Genomic DNA, 17,645 nt, shown 5'->3' with positions numbered 1-17,645 from the left:
CTGACATCTATGTGGTTCAAGCTCACGTTTGAGGTGTTAGGGATGTAGGTGAGTGCGGAAGCCTTATTTTTCACCCTGCCTGGCAGTCTGTATCTTGAATCTGACTCTTCATAGCTTAGTATGAGATGGCACAGCAGGCAGTCAGGCACTGCACCCAGCCAGGCACGTGGGTCAGGCTTTCTCTGAGGTGGCAGCAGCAGGACTACAAACAGCGCACTGAAACCAAGCATCTCAACCAAACTTTATACACAAAACACCTTGTTACCAACTTCAGAGTTTATTAATTTATCAAACCAGGTCCAAGTGATACAACAAGTACATAAATAAGTACCGTAACAGACTTGCATCCCATGAAGAGAATGAAAAACATGACACTGTGTATTTTGTTGTCTTAAAGTGACCAGAAACTGGAAAAATGCAATGCTGCATTTTACTAAGTGATGCTTATGATATTTTTTTTTGCTTTTCTTAACAAGTGTTTCTTATAAAATAAATACACAATCTGGATTCCACCTGTCCTGTCACAAATACAAAAAGCAGATTGCCTTCTTCGTCTTAAAAAAAAAAACACATTAAAAACACTGTACACTTTCCACTGTTTTTCACCAACTATTGCTACAAAGAGACGATGCCCGCGAGGTGAGAAATGAACTGCTGGTCTCCCCACCAGATCACTACAGTTCCTCAGAAGCTGTTTTTTACCATGCCTTCACCAAAGGAATGATAAGGTTACATCATGACTTATTAGAAAACTTTGCACTTCTGCAGCACGTTTCAAGGCAGTGGGTGATGCTCTGCCAAGCGGCTGCTTCGACAGCTGCAGTGCAGCAGCCTCTGGTGCAGCCCAAGTGCCGGGGCCTCGGTTTAGGAAGGGGCAAAATGCTGCCAGGCAGGGGTGAGGGACAAAATGTGAGAAATGGCCCCATGGCCCCATGGGCCAGGCAGGAGAGAGGAGAGAATGTGCTCCACGCCCAGGGCAGAGACTCCCCTGTGGCCATGGGGGGACCATGGAAGATTTCCCTGCAGCCTGTGGAGGCTTGGAAAGAGACCCCTGTGGTTCTTACTGATGGTAGGTGAAGTTATTTTGTTCTTGCAAATCCACCCAGTTGTAGGAGGACCTCCTTTTTTAGCATGTTTCACTGTTATGCAGTGGACCATGCTGAGTGCTTGAGGGGCAGGGGGGGCATTCCTAAATATCTGCTCTCTGCCCACACCAAGGGGCAATGGAGTGGTTATACACAGGCAAGATCGCTAAGGACCTGAGATCACTCTTTGTGTATCCTAATTCCCTCCAGTCTTTCCTCCACCTTCCTGTCTGTTCTCTTCACTTGCTTCTCTCTGCTGAGAAGCACAGGCACAAGGGAGCTGCCGGGGCTTGCTGCTCCAGACAAAGATCTCCTTAGGATGGTGAAGCTCAGCCTGCAACAGGCTTATGGCGTTGAGCACAGAGCTCTCCCACACCTCTGTCCCTTTCGGGATGAGCACAATCCAGAGTGCTGTCACTGGCAGAATGGCAAACCTCACAATCCTTGCTGTCACTCTTCATTTCACTCCCTGTGAAGAGCCAGCCCCTGGCTCACACCATTTCCATAAAGCTTTGTTTCCCAGCGTGTGTTTGAACAGCGCTATCCCTGCCTGCTTGTGGAGTAGAAAATGGGAGCCAAAGCAGGCAGAGTCGCTTAGAATCATAGAATCACTAGGTTGGAAAAGACCTCTTAGATCATCGAGTCCAACCAACTTGCTTCTTGGGATTTAACCCAACGCCACAGCCACGAGGCACTGCAGTGACTCTCCAGAGAAAACATTTTTTACATTATACTATATCTGCTGATGAGAGCCACCTTTCTTAAACACGCTGTAGACATGCTATACTGCCTTTAACAGAATCTCTCTGATGTGGTTTTCACAGAGCTGCTGTGTTCTGAAGGCCTGTGGTAGCCGTTTGGTGTTTGTCCTGGGAGAGAGCTGGGCTCAAAGCATAAGAATTGAGAAATCACCCCCAGAAAAACGCAGATTGGGTTTGTAACACACCCGAACAAATAAATTAAGCGCTGTCACAACTCTAAAGGAGTTATTAATCAGGAGGTTTAACCTTCTAGGTGTTTTGAAAGTACTGTAAGTACTTCATCACCTTCTGCTTTAGAAGGCAGTTTATCAGCCAAGACCACGTGTTAATAGGACCCAGAAGAATGAAGCTATTAGGGCTGTGATAGGGAGCTAACCCTTCACATTAGTTAGAGAAACGGATGGAGGAAACAATGAAAACCACTTAAAAGCAAACATTTTGCTACAAAAATATAGTGATTGCCACTAACACCTGCTCTTCAGTTTAAGGCCTGAGTCTGCTCAACTACAAGCCATCATCCCAAAGGCAGGCTGCTTAGGAGGCTGTTAGTTTAAAATCTGGTTTTGTGTCTCCCACACAAGTATTGTATCACTTGTATTTTTCCTCCACTACTAAAAAAAAATAAAATCCGTGAGTCAAGTCAATACCAGAAATAGTATAAATTCAGCACAGGAAATAATGCTCTCCATAGCTCCTGCACATTTATTGGGTGTCCTTCTATTCATCAGTTTCAATAACTTGACAAATAATAATAATAATAAAAAAATGTTTTGTTTTCTCTTTTTAAGTTGTAAAGAAATGCAACTCTGTGAAAAAGTACAGTCTCTCCTTCTCCTTCCTTCACTGGTAATACAGAGACTCCTAGTCTTTTGGAGGAGACATTTGAATGGTTGACACAGACCACTACACATAAAGCAGCAAATTTGCTGTGCATGATGTGAATAGTTACTGCATTATAGTTTTGGCTTTTAGGGCAACTGTTGACTTAAGCAAAATAAGCCTGCAGTCCAGCTGCAGATCCAAGTTTTCATGTGTTTCTTCCTTCAGTGCCGTCTCCTTTAACAGTGACCCTTTTCAGACTTTTCAAGGTACAAAACCTTTACCAAATCCTCGAGCTCAGTCCTGCACACTCTGCTTTCACACATTTGGCTGATTTGAGCTTCTCCCTCACTAAATATTTTCCACTGGCCTGGAAACAAAAATACAAAGGAGACAGATACTCACTTAGAAAAGGGCACAGGGATCTTTGAAGACATTTACAAGCACTCTCCAGACTAATTCACAATGCTCAAAGAGAGAACATCCAATCCTCCCATGGAAAATATTCAAAGTATCTCACAATCACGTAACATATTCCATGCAAAGTGACTTTGTCAAAAACAACAAACAAGGACCAGAATATTATTCATCTCTTTAATTTAGTAGAACTGTAAGTTGACCCTATCTGTTTAACTATTTATGATATCGTTTATTCTGCTTTATGACAGAGTGATATGAAAATTTAACTCTGATAGTAAAGCAAAGTATTTAAAAGTTGGGAAGCTACAAGTCTAAGTATTTTATGCACTGTGACCTCTACTTATCTGTGTGTGATCCAAACTGTGCTTGCTGGATATTACTATTTCTATACATTTTTGATAATGTTACTAGAAATGCCCGCTGTCCTAGTAGCTAGAATACTGTATTACAGATAACAGTGACAATTTTATAGGAGGCTGAAAGCAAAAAATTAGTAAACTTTTTATGTAAAAAGGTGTCTGCTTCTCACTAAGCCTGTATTATCAAGAATATATTATTTCTGGGAAAAAATACTTTCTTACCTTATTACAGACCTTAGAAAAAAATGACAACGTGTAATGCAAAAGAACTTGGAACAAGAAATGTCTATATCTTAATTCAACTATCAAATTAAGTGTCATATCCTAAGCTGGATAAAATACAAAAAAGAAATTGAATCAAGAGTGTTAAAAGAATTACATGTCCTTTCAAAAGACAGATTTTAATAACAAAGATATTGTTAAGAACATAGGAAAGGCTTCTTTCAATATAACATATATGTGTGTAGGAGAACTCCTACAATCATCCCTGATTTTTTTTCCCTTTTAAATGACTTTCTGAAACATGGGGGTAACTTGACATGGTACCTAAATAAATCCAAATTGTGCTGCTGTGCTGACCTCCACCATGTTTCAGACACAGTGGTACCAGCAGAAAACAGCCTCAAAGTACAGGAGACTAAGACGGCCTGGGCATGAACTACTACATTACATGTATCTGTATTTTATGTTGCTGTATGTTGATTATTTAAATCTAAACTTAGAAAATATTGGAGCTATGTACTGGAGGAAAAATTAGTACATCTGTCCAACTATGTTGAGCAGAAAAGAATGAGGATCTGGTTATATGGAGAACAGAAACCTGAAGAGGTCAGAATTATACTTACTAGGGGTTGTCCTTGTTATCTGCTTGAAGTAAGGAAGTTCTTCAAATTCACTCTTGGACACTTTTTCAACATAGAAGTGACGCAGAATCCCTTCAGCAAAGAAATGAGATGTGCATGTTACTGGAAATGTGCCCATTGTTCTAAACAGGGGTTGCTGTCCTGCCTTTATGTAGAATTGCTGTCTTGTCTAGTCACTTTGTGAAATAGTCCTTACCAATTACTTGGATTTTCAACCTATTCTTTCTGATTCCTTCTGCCTCCCCCTTGTTTTTTTGCTGCTCCCCTGTAAATCTTTCTGTGGATTTATGATTGCAGAGAGTATGTGAGGGGTGTGAGAATTAGCCAGTTCTTTTCAAACATAGGTGAACCCTCCCTAGATACACTGTTTAAAAGAAAGAACTTGCTTAGCTCACCTTTTCTAATTGTCCACACATGTATTTCTACTTGAGGGGGCTTTTCAGTCTCCACTGCAATTTTTCTGATGGTTTCTCCTTCCTCTGTGAAAACGGATTCGTAGACGGGCAACGTCTCTTTCCCGCAGAAGTAATCTTTGTTGTCAAAGTTTTGACTTGGCACTTCTTCTGTTTAAAAAAGGGCCCGAAACACAAACAACAGCTGTAATCAAGTCCTCCAGAATGGACTTGGCACTGACAGCCAAGCAGGTTGAGTTTAAAAGTAAAATTTTCACTTATATGGCCACTCAAATCCACCTCTAATTAAGCTGTAGACATTTAATAGTGTTCTATTCTGCTCAGTTCTGCCTGTCTGTGGTGCAAGACAGTGTTTGTATATATAATTCAGTCTCATAACAAAATGAGGTGTGTAAAACTATGTGGTCTGTGAGACTCGTCACAATTTGTGAACCTCTTGTCCACTTTTCAAGCATTTTGAAATAATGGTAGAAGGCTCAGAGGTAATAAAATAACTAAATGAAAATTGGGTGGTTGGACAGACTGAACAGACCTAAATTAATGCTTTGCTGAGGAGAAGGGCAGGTAGAACCTACAAGGTCTGCATTTTGCTTGGCAGCAGCCAGCTGGCCAGAGCAAGCTGGGCGTAATCACAGGGCACATTCACTCTTGCCCACCTGCTAAAGTCATAGAGCATTTAAGTAGAAATTGTAATTATTCTGTTGGTAGTTGGAAGTTGTACATGAAGGTAAGAGAGATGATGCAACTCAGACACTAAGCATGCTCTGTGTGTGGAAAAAACTAATAATTAAAGGTTCATCTTTCTTAAAAACTGGCACATAGAATCTCAGAGAAAAAGACAGTAACTTTCTTTTTGCTATTAAATTTTCTATTGAAGTCTGTTAGCAAGGGCTTGCTGACTGTTCTTCATCTCAAGTGAGCTCAGGAAAAGCTGTAGACCTCTGATGCACAAGGATACAAAAGGATTTAGATACACAGCTCCTGCTGGGAAGTGTGCATCTTGTGAAGGATTGCTGTATAGGACTCCAAAATTCATTTCCTCAGAGCATTTCTGTCCCATGCATCACGAAACTAACACAGAAATGGGTCATACAGATTAGAAAAGAAGTTTAAAGGCATAGAGGGAACTGGGCACTCCTCTACTCTTTGTATCATACTCACCATGGCTGGTCATTTGTCAGACTATCAGCAGACTCGTATCAGATCTTTCACTTGTTGGTTTTAGTAAGTAATATCTATGTAAATTTAATCATTAGCACAGCACAGAAACAATGCTAAATTTGTTATAAGCTAGTATTTATTTTAAGGATTAAGTTACATAACTGACCCCAATAAGTCTATAATCAGGGGGTTTGAATCCTTCTGGTAGATTTTAAAAAGCAGAAATCATATTATCTCCATGCAAATTTCACAGGCTAGAAGATGCTTTGGAGGTTCTGTGGGCATTGCAGTGGAGGAAGGATGGGACAGTCTTTTGACAGTAACAAGCTTTCTGTGTATATTTCTATCACATTCTCTTTGGAAATGAGTATCAGGAAGCCTTGCTAACAGAGGAGAGAAAGGCAGTAACTGATCAGAACATGCCCCAGGCAGCAAGCCCCTCCGTTTGAGGAACAGCAATGAAAAGCATGGCTGATCAGGCAGCTCTACCTGCCTCACACCGAGATCCCTGCACACACATTGGAACAATGGGCACAGCTATTGTTCTTTTCCTCAGCTCTGATTGTCACCAGAAGGCTTAAACCAAGCCCCTTAACATGCACAGCAAAAAGGTGTTCTGTGATCAACTTTGTTTTACCTGGACAGACTTTACAGCATTTTCCTTCTACTTTCTGAGGGTATTTGCAGGGATATTGTTCTGGACAATGAATTTTTTTACATTCTTGTTTGGTGATGTTGCAGGTGCACAACACACATTCTACAATTCCAAAGGCGCGGAGATTAGGATGCCAAGATTCACCATGTGAGTATGTTTTGCCATTTGAAACACAAACTGCAAAAGAAGAGAAAAACAAGAAGTAGTACAGCTGGCAAAGGTATGTTCCATGGCTACCTTCCAAATATTCATTCGATTCATGCACATTTGTTTAAAGCAGTGTCTCTGTACATAGTTTGTTAGTGTCTCTGGCCCATTTCTCTGCTTGGTAACTTTAACTTGGAGCTTCGCTACTTAAAATGAGTCTGAGCCTGTGATCACTCTTTTCTGAGCAGTTTTGCTGTGATTCCAACTCTGCTGACACTGGTGTTCATCACTGTTTTAAGGAGAACAGTGAGGGTGGCCAAGTCAAGTATTTGAGTAGCTCCTATCCAGTGCATGCCTTTCAGCTGTGCATTATTAACCAGAGTATCAAACTCGCTCCTCCCTCTCCTAATCTCAGTCCACACACAGCCCACTACATTGGCTCTGGCTTCTGGAACAGAATCTGCAGGTGACAGTATTGTGATATTTGCCACTAAGTCATCTGCACAACTTTCTTATCGTTAGCTGAACGCGGCTTTTGCTGGGAGAGCCGTGCTATCAGCGGGATGGATTAGTGCCACCTGGGCCTTTTATTGCTTCCTGCTGCACAAAAAATGTTGCAAAATGAAGCTGAATGTCCTTTATGAAATATATCTTTAGGTGTATAGAGACATTTGGCTTTTGGAATCATGAGAAAACATGAACATGAAAGGATGCATATGGGACTGAAATATCATTCCAATAGCATCCAAGAACCTCAGAATGTTTATTCATCAGTGCCCTTGGGATATGGAGAAATGCAGCTGACACAAGAAGAGTGGAAAAATCCATGCCTGGTGGAAACCAGTTTGGGTCACCTAGCAGTTAATGGGAATTATATCACTTTGCACCGTGTTTGCATTTTTGCTACAAACCTTACTTCTTTCTTTTTATATATGTTATAAACACAAAGAAAAATGCAAACTAATCCTAACAAGGTGAAAGAAAGGACACTGCCTGATTTCCAAAAGTAACTGAAGTGGAGCTGGGATATGTTGTAAATATTTCCAATTCTTCTAATATGCCATCATTTTTATTAATGCTTTTATTTGTAAAATATGTTCCTATTTTGCCTGTAACTTTCAAAAGCAATTTAATTTTTATCTGTAATCTGAAATTTACATCTAACTGGTAACAGATGTGACCAATTGGCTTATACTTTAACTGAGTTACTGAGATTTATGGGGAGTGTTTTGTGCAATGTATTGTCTTCCATGGGGTTATGCTATCATTTGTTTTATTATATGCTACTTTTTAACTCTTCCTTAAGACATGTTTTTATTTCAGAGGTAGGAAACAGTTTTGTTTCTCAAATAAAAGTGAATAAAGTGTTATCCGTATACTAAAAACATGGGAGAAAAATCTGAGTGAGAGAACTTTTAAGCATCCTGCTGCTCAACAGGATTCTTACCTGCTTACATATTATATTATTAGTTATATATGCTTATATGGACTTTTTTTTCTCAGCTAGAGTTCTCCAGATCCCTTGTGGATAAATATTTCATGACTTCTCCCTGTCAGGGGAAGGGATACTACATGACATAGTGTGGATACATCTCTCTGTTTTAAGGGCTTGTTTACCACAGAACGGTTAAATAATTACTCTGAGGTAGCAGATGAAGCCTACGGTAGAACCCAAAATATGGCAAATACCTTTTAGTTCCTTGTGCCTTGTTTTTAGTGTTTTTCATGTTTAGAATGATAAATCTGTAGCCATGCAACTGCACAGTATTTGCATGTCAGGAGAGTTGCTCTGTTTATTTTTTAACTTGTTGAAATGAGTCTCAAGGGGCATGTGCATTAATTAATGAAACACTTGTTAATTGCACAAGAACAAAAGAAAATACATGGTCAGCATTCCTGTTTTCATCATGGGGATCTCTCAGACACTCTCCAGGCAGCGAGTGTCTGAAGTTGTGGCAGTTGTTACATACTGCATCCAGAAATATGCTCTTCGTCTGTATGCTCTTTATTTGCTGAAACAAATCAGTTAGAAATTGCTTTGATGATGTCTTCATGTGTGAATTACATGTCAAAGATATTGCACCGCATGGAGATTCCTGCTCCTAGATTCAGCATAAAACACTGGCATGATCTGAATGTTTTTTCATGCTTGTTCAGGTGGATAATAAATATCCTATGGCCAACATTCCTTCTGTTAGTTAATACCTTAAAAGATTAGTTGGCCCTAATACAAGGGCTTTTAACTCTTTGTGGGTAGTTTCTAAGAGCATACTGACTGGTATTTGTGGTTAGATGCTCCTCTGAATATGTTTTTTTATAGCTATTTCTTTTATGGCTTCTTTGGCCTGCCCCTGCAGACCTCCATTCACCGATGTACCCCCACTGTGGGAATCGAGCAGTGTACCCTTTTTACTGTACAAAACCTGCTGTCCCATGAGTTGGAGAATTGATATTTTCCCTCTATTTTTGTCCTTCCTGTAATGCAGCAGGAATACGACTTGGTCATGTTCGGATAAGGTTTGCGTATGGTCTCAAAGTTCTGCTATCCCCATAATGCCGTATGTCCAATATTACATTATTAGAAGGCACTAAAGGATTCTTAGAGTGAGATCCATGACCTTGGTTAACTTTGCCTCTTTATGGCTTGGGTACCCAGTGCAGGCTAACTGCCTACTCTGCCTCTAGTGTTGGCCACAGAGGAGGAAAAGCATCCCTTGCCTCCCGCTCTCTCACACTGCTAGCTGCAGGTGGGGGAAGACATGATACTGTCTCTCTTCAAAGTAATTTGCTAACTCTTGGAGGCAGAAAACCTCTTGATATGATGGCAAAGCTTTATGGTCTGAGATTTGTGGGGCAGTATAAACATACGCTGTTTACAGCTAGCGAAGTTGCAAAACAGACTTGTTCATGGTGAACAAGTTAGTGCGTCTAAAGGCATCGTGGTGTCCTTTATGGCAGAAAGTACTCGATTCCCTGGTAACTGCTGCAGGTGTTCTCAGAATTACATAGCACGATCCCACAAAGTAATCCAGAGAGCAGTGCGATAGTGTGGTGCCTTTGCAGAGTTGTATGCGTAGGCACAACCTATCACAGTCAAGAGCTCATTTCGTACCCTCAAAAGCTTGTTGCTTTTTGCCTCCCTGGTTTGCATTGGGTCTTTTGATACCAGCGTGAATTTCCACGATTCTGCTGTATATTTTGAGAAGTCTTTTTGAGCGATAGCTGATCGATTCCTTGACCCAGAGTAATGCTAAAAGTACTTGTCTTTACCTCGTCCGTGCTTGTGCTTGTTGTTGATGACAATTTGTACTATTGTTCCTGAAGCTTGCTGGGGATCTGGTAGGACTCCACGGTTACTCCTGGCATTGGGAAATCGTGGAATATTGACTACCTGCCTCGCAGAGCTGGGTGCCAAGTCATAGTGGGAGCGATGGTATGAGTGTCTCTGGAGACAGAAAGAGAGCAGGCACGTAAATGTTTCATTCCAATGAACATGGGGAAAGATGCTCCACTAGAAGCTTAACACAGACAAGGTGAATGTCACCACTATCATCAACCATCATTAAATACAGAGAATGGCATCATACTAAATAAAAGCCACTCGGGTTTTGCAGATAGTTAACATGGTAATGAAGTTAATGGTAAAGAAGAACATATGCAGTTGTGACTCCTCTCACCAGACTGTATATTTCAGTGCAGGTATCTTTACCTAAGTTGGTCACCTGAAGTCCCTCATCAAGTCAGTGAGAGAGACATTTTTAGAATGTGACCTGTCATGGATCTCTAAATCATGAGGAGATGGATCACAACCCAGAAGCGCCTATTTTGCTTCATGTATTAAAAATGGTGTTCAGAGCATCTACTTTCCTGATGTCCTCTCTACTTTAAGACTGAATTAGAAGAACTGTAAACCTGTCCAGTTTTCTCCATCAAAATTGCTTTGCACTGGGGCTGCAGTGACAGAGCATGCCCAGAATGACTGTCCAGCTTCTTGTTTGCTTGCAGCTTTAAACTCTCATGCAAGGCCCGGGTTAGCTAACCTTGCACAGACTGGGCAGAACCTTACTAGAATCTGTTTTACACACTGAGAAGTCTAGTAGTAGTTGTAGTAGTAATAGTGCACAGCGTGTTTTCTAAAACAAAAACACTGGCTGTTCTCAGAGAATTATTTTCCAGAATACCCACGGGCATGAAGGAATAGTGTATATTACAGCAGTTATTTTATAAGGCGTGATTCTTCCCACCAGACCTGTTGGTTCATGTATTCAGGTAGTGCACCTAATGCTTAAAAGCTCTTCATGTTCTCTCCAAATGCTGTTATAGAAATCATCTCTTGAGGAATAAGTTGTTAACGGATGCTTTTAGCCCCAGAGGTAATGAAGACCCTAATTAAATCTATACTGAGAAGTCAGTTTTTGCAATTATGGTTTAGAAGTAATGCTTGCATAGCAAACAAAACACTACAAAAGTTCATTCTTATAGAGCATATACAACAAAGACCAAATCCAGGGCCCTCAGGAGCTCACGGCAGTTTATATTTCAGAGTTATTTGAGAATTCAGGTTGAGTTTATTAAAGGTTCTCCAGAAGTGGAAGGAACTTATTTTGGGCTGGATCAAAGAACCCAGATGAAGCAGTAGACGTGCAGACCTATTATCATCCTTTTCTTTCCTCCCCTCCTCAAGGGACCTTAAAATCATCCTGTTCCAACCTCCCTGCCATGAGCAGAGACACCTCCCACTGGATCAGGCTGCTCAAGGCCCATCCAACTTGGCCTTGAACACCTCCAGGGATGGGGCAGCCACTGCTTCCCTGGGCAACCTGGGCCAGTTCCTCACCACTCTCAACATGAAGAAATTCCTGTCTTTAAATTGTAGGTCACACTTACGGCTTCCCTGTTGGCTGGCTGCCGGAAGATATCTCCATCAGAATGTTCCCATGATAATTCTCCATCTCCTGTACATGAAGCAGAGCAGTATCAGTGAGGGGAGTAACTGCAACAAACACCTTGGGAGGCACTTAGGGGAAGAGTGTCCTCCAGCTTTACAGCTAAATTTAGGGTGGAGATTGCATCAGGTGTTGGAGTGTCAGTCTGTAGTCTGACTAGTAGAGACCAAAAGGAAGATCTCTTCCAAATATTATGCAAACTTGGGATGAAGTTTTACTATCAGATTTATATGGCTTAACAAGAAGATATGGGCAGGGTAGTTCCCAGCAACTGTTTGCTGTGTGATCTCAGGCAAAGGTGAGGAAACACGACAACTTAGCTCACAGAGAAAGGCTAAACTGTGTGACCGTCCATCTTTTGTGGGCTGAGAGAATGCACAAGCACTGTTGCTGTTGCTCAACTGACTCATAACATGACTGAGAATTGAATTCTGAATTACATTTTTACAGCCAGCTCTGATCTGTAGCTGTTAATAAATAATACTGCATTAACCATAGCAAGAAAAATTAAGCCATATTTTGTCCTGCAAAATTTCTGTCCTCCTTTATTTTTAAGTAAGAGTAATAGACAGTGGAATATATTAAAAAATCCCTGCATCAGTGGAGACACTGAGTTGTCCCTACTGCATAATCCAATTTAATATCACTTCTCATATGGAAATTCTGATGAGCTTATTTCTAATTACTGATTCTCTCTCTGGCTCAAGTGACTGACTTCTCCAGCGTGAGGCTACTTTACAGCATAGCTATGCCAGATACTGCATACTCTGAAAGTCAGTTTGATTTTCTTAACTGGAAGAGAGTGGTTTCAAATACAGATCAAAGACTTATCAGGGAATAGATACCAGGAGTCAGATGACTAGCAAAGATTTACTTTAATTAACTGTCAATGTATTATATTTAAAACAGTATCACTAAAGTTCACCCTGGCAAACCAGGACCATCACCTTGCCTGCCTGAGATCAGAGAGCTTTGTAAGCAGTTTGCCTGGAAAAGGTTTCAAGATTTGTAAAGGTGCTGTGGAGTAACATGGCAAAGCAGCAGAGAATGAGAAAAACCTGTATGCACAGAAAACCTCATCCTTGCTCTGACTGAACCCATGTATTTATGTAGGACCCAGCCTCGCCCTGCTGAGAGATTAGTTCAGGTCCTACATGGTGCCACACAAGTTAATTACCGCTGCATTTTTGGAGGTGAAGTAGCTTAGACAGTTTGCTGCACTGACATGACCACCCAGCCTCTATCCAGGAGCTTGTTCCTTCCAAGTGTGCTGTCCTGTCTCTGCACGATGCTGCATTATTTAGCAGTGATGCACGCTGAAGTATCCTCATTTTGGCTCAGCCCCTTTACTGCCTGGAGCTTTTGATCGAGTGTGTGTACCCAGTAAACTCCTCAAGACATGGAACACAGGACTACACTGGTTTGTGTTTCACAACTCTGGTGCTGTGGGCAAAATTATACAACCGACAACAGAATACTCCTGATTTTTGCCATGTGATAGTCAAACAAGCAGAATCTCAAAAATATATAGGTGCATAAAGGTGCAAGCAGGAGAGTTTTTCAAAGCAGTCTGGCATCACTGTTATCAAGACCGGCCCTGCTGAAAACCAGAGGCACCTTTAGGCCCCTAGGTGCTTATCTGCATCTTTGAGAACTGGCCATAGGTGCTTATATACCCTAGAAGTAGTGATACAAATGCCACAATACTAAGAAAAAATACCTTCAGAAATTCTCAGACATTTAGGTAGGCTTTTAGAGGTTTAGACTCTCTGAAAGGCTGGGAAGGCCCCTGGAATCAAGTTCCCTATGTGTACCAGATCTAAAATTGAATTGCTAGTAAAATACTGAAGTCATCTGAGTATAGACTGACACCTAATTTGAACTGGAGTAATTTCACTTACCCTCTGAATCAAAATTCTCGTTTTGCATAATTTGAGCAGGTCTGGTAACCTGTCAGGTGGAAACTCGTCTTTCATTGCAAAGCTTTTCTACCCAGAGCAATGCAGCTATTTCAGTACATCATTTGAAGCCTGGATTTACCTTGTTGCGGGGACACAACTTTATCAGCAGTGGCTTCTCTCCATGTTTCCATTTAGGAAAACGAAGGTAGTGACATTACACTGCTGGAATTGGAGGTTTAATTTCCCAATGTGCATTGGATTGTAAGCGCAAACAGTGTCTGGAGTGGCAGTGCTGATGCACAGACAGGGCTCTGACAGGGGAGGGAGGAAATCCAGAGCCTGCCCTTCTGTGGTTGTACTCAAACTTACCTCTGCAAACTGGACAGCAGGACTCCGGAACAGAAACTGGGAAAGAGCAAGTTAATTTGGGACAAGTCTTCAACCCACAGTACACATTTCCTTCCTGCCAGTAAAACACAGGGAGAATTTAGAAGGAGGGATCGATCTGTCTGGTACTGTATATGCATTTTTTTTATGGACATGCTTAAATCTAGTATGTGTAGTATGCAAAACCAGAATATTAGACCAGTGAAAAGTCTGAATTGCTGTTTTAAAATTTGTTGTCACACAGAGGAAGGTCCCTTTCTTTACAAAACAGGGGGAAAAGGGAAGAGGTAAAATTGTGTGGGGAGAACTGCAGTTATTGTAGGCTGAAAATGTACCCAACATTGTTGGTACTAAAATCACACAGTGTAAATCTCCACGCTCCCTCCTCTCCCTCATTTGTGCGTTACCATTGAACTGGAGGAATAGCTTAGCAGTAACAAAATCATAAAGGCTGTTCAGTACTTGGCCTTTTAAATCTGTAGTTAATGTCCAATATGATGGCAACTGCCAGTACTTGATACCAACGAGCTGGGTGGATGTTGGGATGTTTTGGTTCACACACTGGCTCTGAGGAGTCACCGGGTGACTGCTCAAACACACTGGATCTGAATTGGTGACATCTCTGGAATGGCTCTGTGGCCCAGAGCCAGGTTAGAGCTGTCCGCTCCCAGCCTGCGGGGCTCTATCAGCTCAGTCCAAATGAATTCAGTCTTGGTCAATAGCTCAGTGCTGTATTTTCCAGTCAGGTTAAAATGAAATGTTCTATATATGCCAAGTAGCAATTTTTTTACCTGCTGCCTCTGCACTCTAAACTCACTTACAGCAGATGCTTGACAGGATCAGCTTTGTCCACTGTGTTTAAGTAAGAGGTAGCCTGGCATTTGCCAGGGGCTGCAGACTGGCTCTGAGCATGAGTTTCAGTATAAATCCTCAGTTCCCAGCCTTTGCTATGCATTGCTTATATTTCAGTGTCACGTCTTGTAGAAAGGAGAAATGAAGCGCAGGCAGAGCAGGGCTCTGTCAAATCATGTTACTTACGGAGCAGCTGCACTGGGCACACTGGTTTGCTTGCCTGTTTTGGAAAAGCCCCTCTGCCACAAACATTTCGCCGTGATGGTAGGTGGTCCCATTGTATTCACAGGATTTCCCGGTGACTTTGCTGCTTACCGAGAAAAGGGAGTCTTCTGGAAGCAATAGGAAAAGAACACTTCATGCAGATGTTCTTGACAACTTGCAACATCACAACCACAGGGGAGGAAAAGCTTCCTTGCTCTTTCATTTCTCTTTATTATAAAAGGACAAGTTTTATCATGCTATAGAGTATAAGTGATATTCTTGTGCTGCTATTTTTCTGAACTATAATAATTCCCACTTTGAGTTGACTGTCCCAGTTAATCTCAGGATGCTGATGAACAACTGCAATGCCAGCACTGCTGGCTGTGCCTCATGCTGCTGTGTTTTCTCTTGCTCTGTCTGCTGTAGCATTTGGTATTAGGACACGCAGCTGCAGCTATGTACCCACTTGTTATATTCACCTGGCTTTGTCATGCTTTAATGTAGGCATTAGGTCCTGTATACACACAGAACCCCACTATCAACTGCACTGATCTAAGCATGGTTCCCTCCTTAGTACTAATATCAATTTATTAATGATTTGTAGTGTTGTAGCCCATAAAAGATTTAGCTGCGGGTCAGCAGGTTGTGCCCTAGGGCATGTCTCATGCTGCTTCCATGCCATCCACAGACAGAAACCTGGTAAAGGAGCAGTGATACTGATGGTGAAACTGTGTCAAGAAAAATCTATGTACTGTGTAAGGACTTGTTCCTTGTGGCCTTCACAATTTTTTGCTGCTATTGTTTTCAAAATGGTCAAAACTTTGAGTCAAAGGCAGATTTCAAAAGCCACCCAAAGCAGATTTTTCTCTTACATGCATTTTAATGTCTGATGTGCCGGTGAGTGCATTTTGTTTGCAGAATCCAGCACATGTGACAAGTGCTCGAGATGGCAGTGTTAATTCAACCCTGAAACCTCCTGTTTCGACTCAATTTCATATCAAGTTCTGCATCATTGGTTCAATTTTCTTCTAAGGCATAAAGCTATCCATACTTACTTTTAAAACATCCTCTGGATTGTCTAACTATTAGCAGTTGATGAACTGTACAAAGGGATTATACTTTACCTATGAAATGTAAGTCACTTGATACCTGTTGGGCATTGAACCTGGCACCATACGTTTATATTCATGTGAATTTAGTATCTCAGCACAGGAAGAGGTATTTCAAACCAGAGCTCTATGACAGTAACAGTGGAGCGTTTGTTCTCTGGAGCCTGAATCACTGCACATTTCTAGGAGTGCAGCTGAAATTTCATTCAGTGGGTTTGGACTTTCATGAAAAAGAAACCTGACCTGAAAATTCAGGATCTGCCGTAGCCCCTTTTGTTATCTATCTGATAAACCTGGGAAGATTTTTTTGTGAAATTATGCCAACCACAGAATGTGAATTTTCATCTGAGACCTCAAGTAAAAGAGCAGTTTCCTGCTAGCACGCACTGGCATTCAACACTGACATTTAGAGTTTTCCATAAAAGCAAACATTAAGTTACATTGGTCCATCAAGTACTAATAATATTTTGAATTGTAAACGTGAAATCAGGCTGCAGAACATGCATGTACCACAGTAACTGAGAGTCTAGTGGGTCAGCAAACAACATTCTGCAGGAGAAGTTAGCCTGACATTTCCTTTCTTTTCAAGAGACGGATATGGTACTTGCGCTTCCTCCTTTGGAGCACCAAATACACCATTATTTCAGTGCAGCCAAGGGTGTCTAAGGATACCTTTCCAAAAGCTTATCAACAGTACAGGGCTTTGACACACCTGTGCTTGGCACAGAAATGCAGTGCTTTCGGCACCTGTTGTATGGTTTGCTAGTGATACACGTTCTAGAATGACAAGATCAATACTCTAATTAAGACACATCCTTTGAAAGTCATCAGCAAAAGACTGAAGTGACAAATTCAGCTCCTGTCCCATTAGGCATAAATATTGGAAAACATGAATAAAGAGGCACTTTTCAGGACTGTGCTACCTCCTGAAATTTATCATAGAATCATAGAATCACCAGGTTGGAAGAGACCCACCGGATCATCCAGTCCAACCATTCCTATCAAACACTAAACCATGACCCTCAGCGCCTCATCCACCCGTCCCTTAAACCCCTCCAGGGAAGGTGACTCAACCCCCTCCCTGGGCAGCCTCTGCCAGGGACCAATGACCCTTTCTGTGAAAATTTTTTTCCTAATGTCCAGCCTAAACCTCCCCTGGTGGAGCTTGAGGCCATTCCCTCTCATCCTGTCCCCTGTCACTTGGGAGAAGAGCCCAGCACCCTCCTCTCCACAACCTCCTTTCAGGGAGTTGTAGAGAACAATGAGGTCTCCCCTCAGCCTCCTCTTCTCCAGGCTAAACAACCCCAGCTCTCTATGTCACCATAGTTTCTTGGGCTTTCCAAGACTCATCTCATGGAAAGCAGAAAGAGAGATTGCCAAACCCTTAGTGATCCTCTGGTCCTTGTGCAACTGCAAGAGCAGCAGAACTGGAAAGGACTGAAAATGGCAGGAGAAATGAAAGGAGAATATAGATGGTTCTTGTCTGGATACGAGGCCCTGTTGATGCAACCTCTGCAGATATTGCTGTGCCCATGTGGGATGCAGAGTTTGGCTGGTGGTGGC

The 17,645-nt window shown here is 41.7% G+C and overlaps 1 protein-coding gene across 3 annotated transcripts in view; it reads right to left on the bottom strand.

Annotated features, from left to right (window-relative positions):
• Positions 1-258: 258 nt before the first annotated feature.
• The window catches only part of CHRDL1 (chordin like 1), a 38,051-nt gene continuing 20,664 nt past the window's right edge, over positions 259-17,645 (bottom strand). Inside the window, exons 4-11 of one of the 3 annotated variants that reach the window (XM_069867880.1) lie at positions 14,956-15,101; positions 13,900-13,993; positions 11,571-11,638; positions 9,954-10,128; positions 6,519-6,713; positions 4,703-4,870; positions 4,290-4,379; positions 259-3,035 (exon numbers count right to left, since the gene is read on the bottom strand). In XM_069867880.1, coding sequence (XP_069723981.1) covers positions 2,905-3,035; positions 4,290-4,379; positions 4,703-4,870; positions 6,519-6,713; positions 9,954-10,128; positions 11,571-11,638; positions 13,900-13,993; positions 14,956-15,101 — 1,067 coding nt within the window. In that variant the 3' untranslated portion in view covers positions 259-2,904. The remainder of the gene's footprint in view (positions 3,036-4,289; positions 4,380-4,702; positions 4,871-6,518; positions 6,714-9,953; positions 10,129-11,570; positions 11,639-13,899; positions 13,994-14,955; positions 15,102-17,645) is intronic. The other 2 variants (XM_069867882.1, XM_069867881.1) reach the window with 2 other exon arrangements.

Source organism: Phaenicophaeus curvirostris, chromosome 13, assembly GCF_032191515.1.
Source record: "Phaenicophaeus curvirostris isolate KB17595 chromosome 13, BPBGC_Pcur_1.0, whole genome shotgun sequence".
Lineage (NCBI taxonomy): Eukaryota > Metazoa > Chordata > Aves > Cuculiformes > Cuculidae > Phaenicophaeus > Phaenicophaeus curvirostris.
The sequence above is the reverse complement of the archived record's forward strand: the minus strand, read 5'-3'. Positions and strand labels throughout refer to the sequence as shown.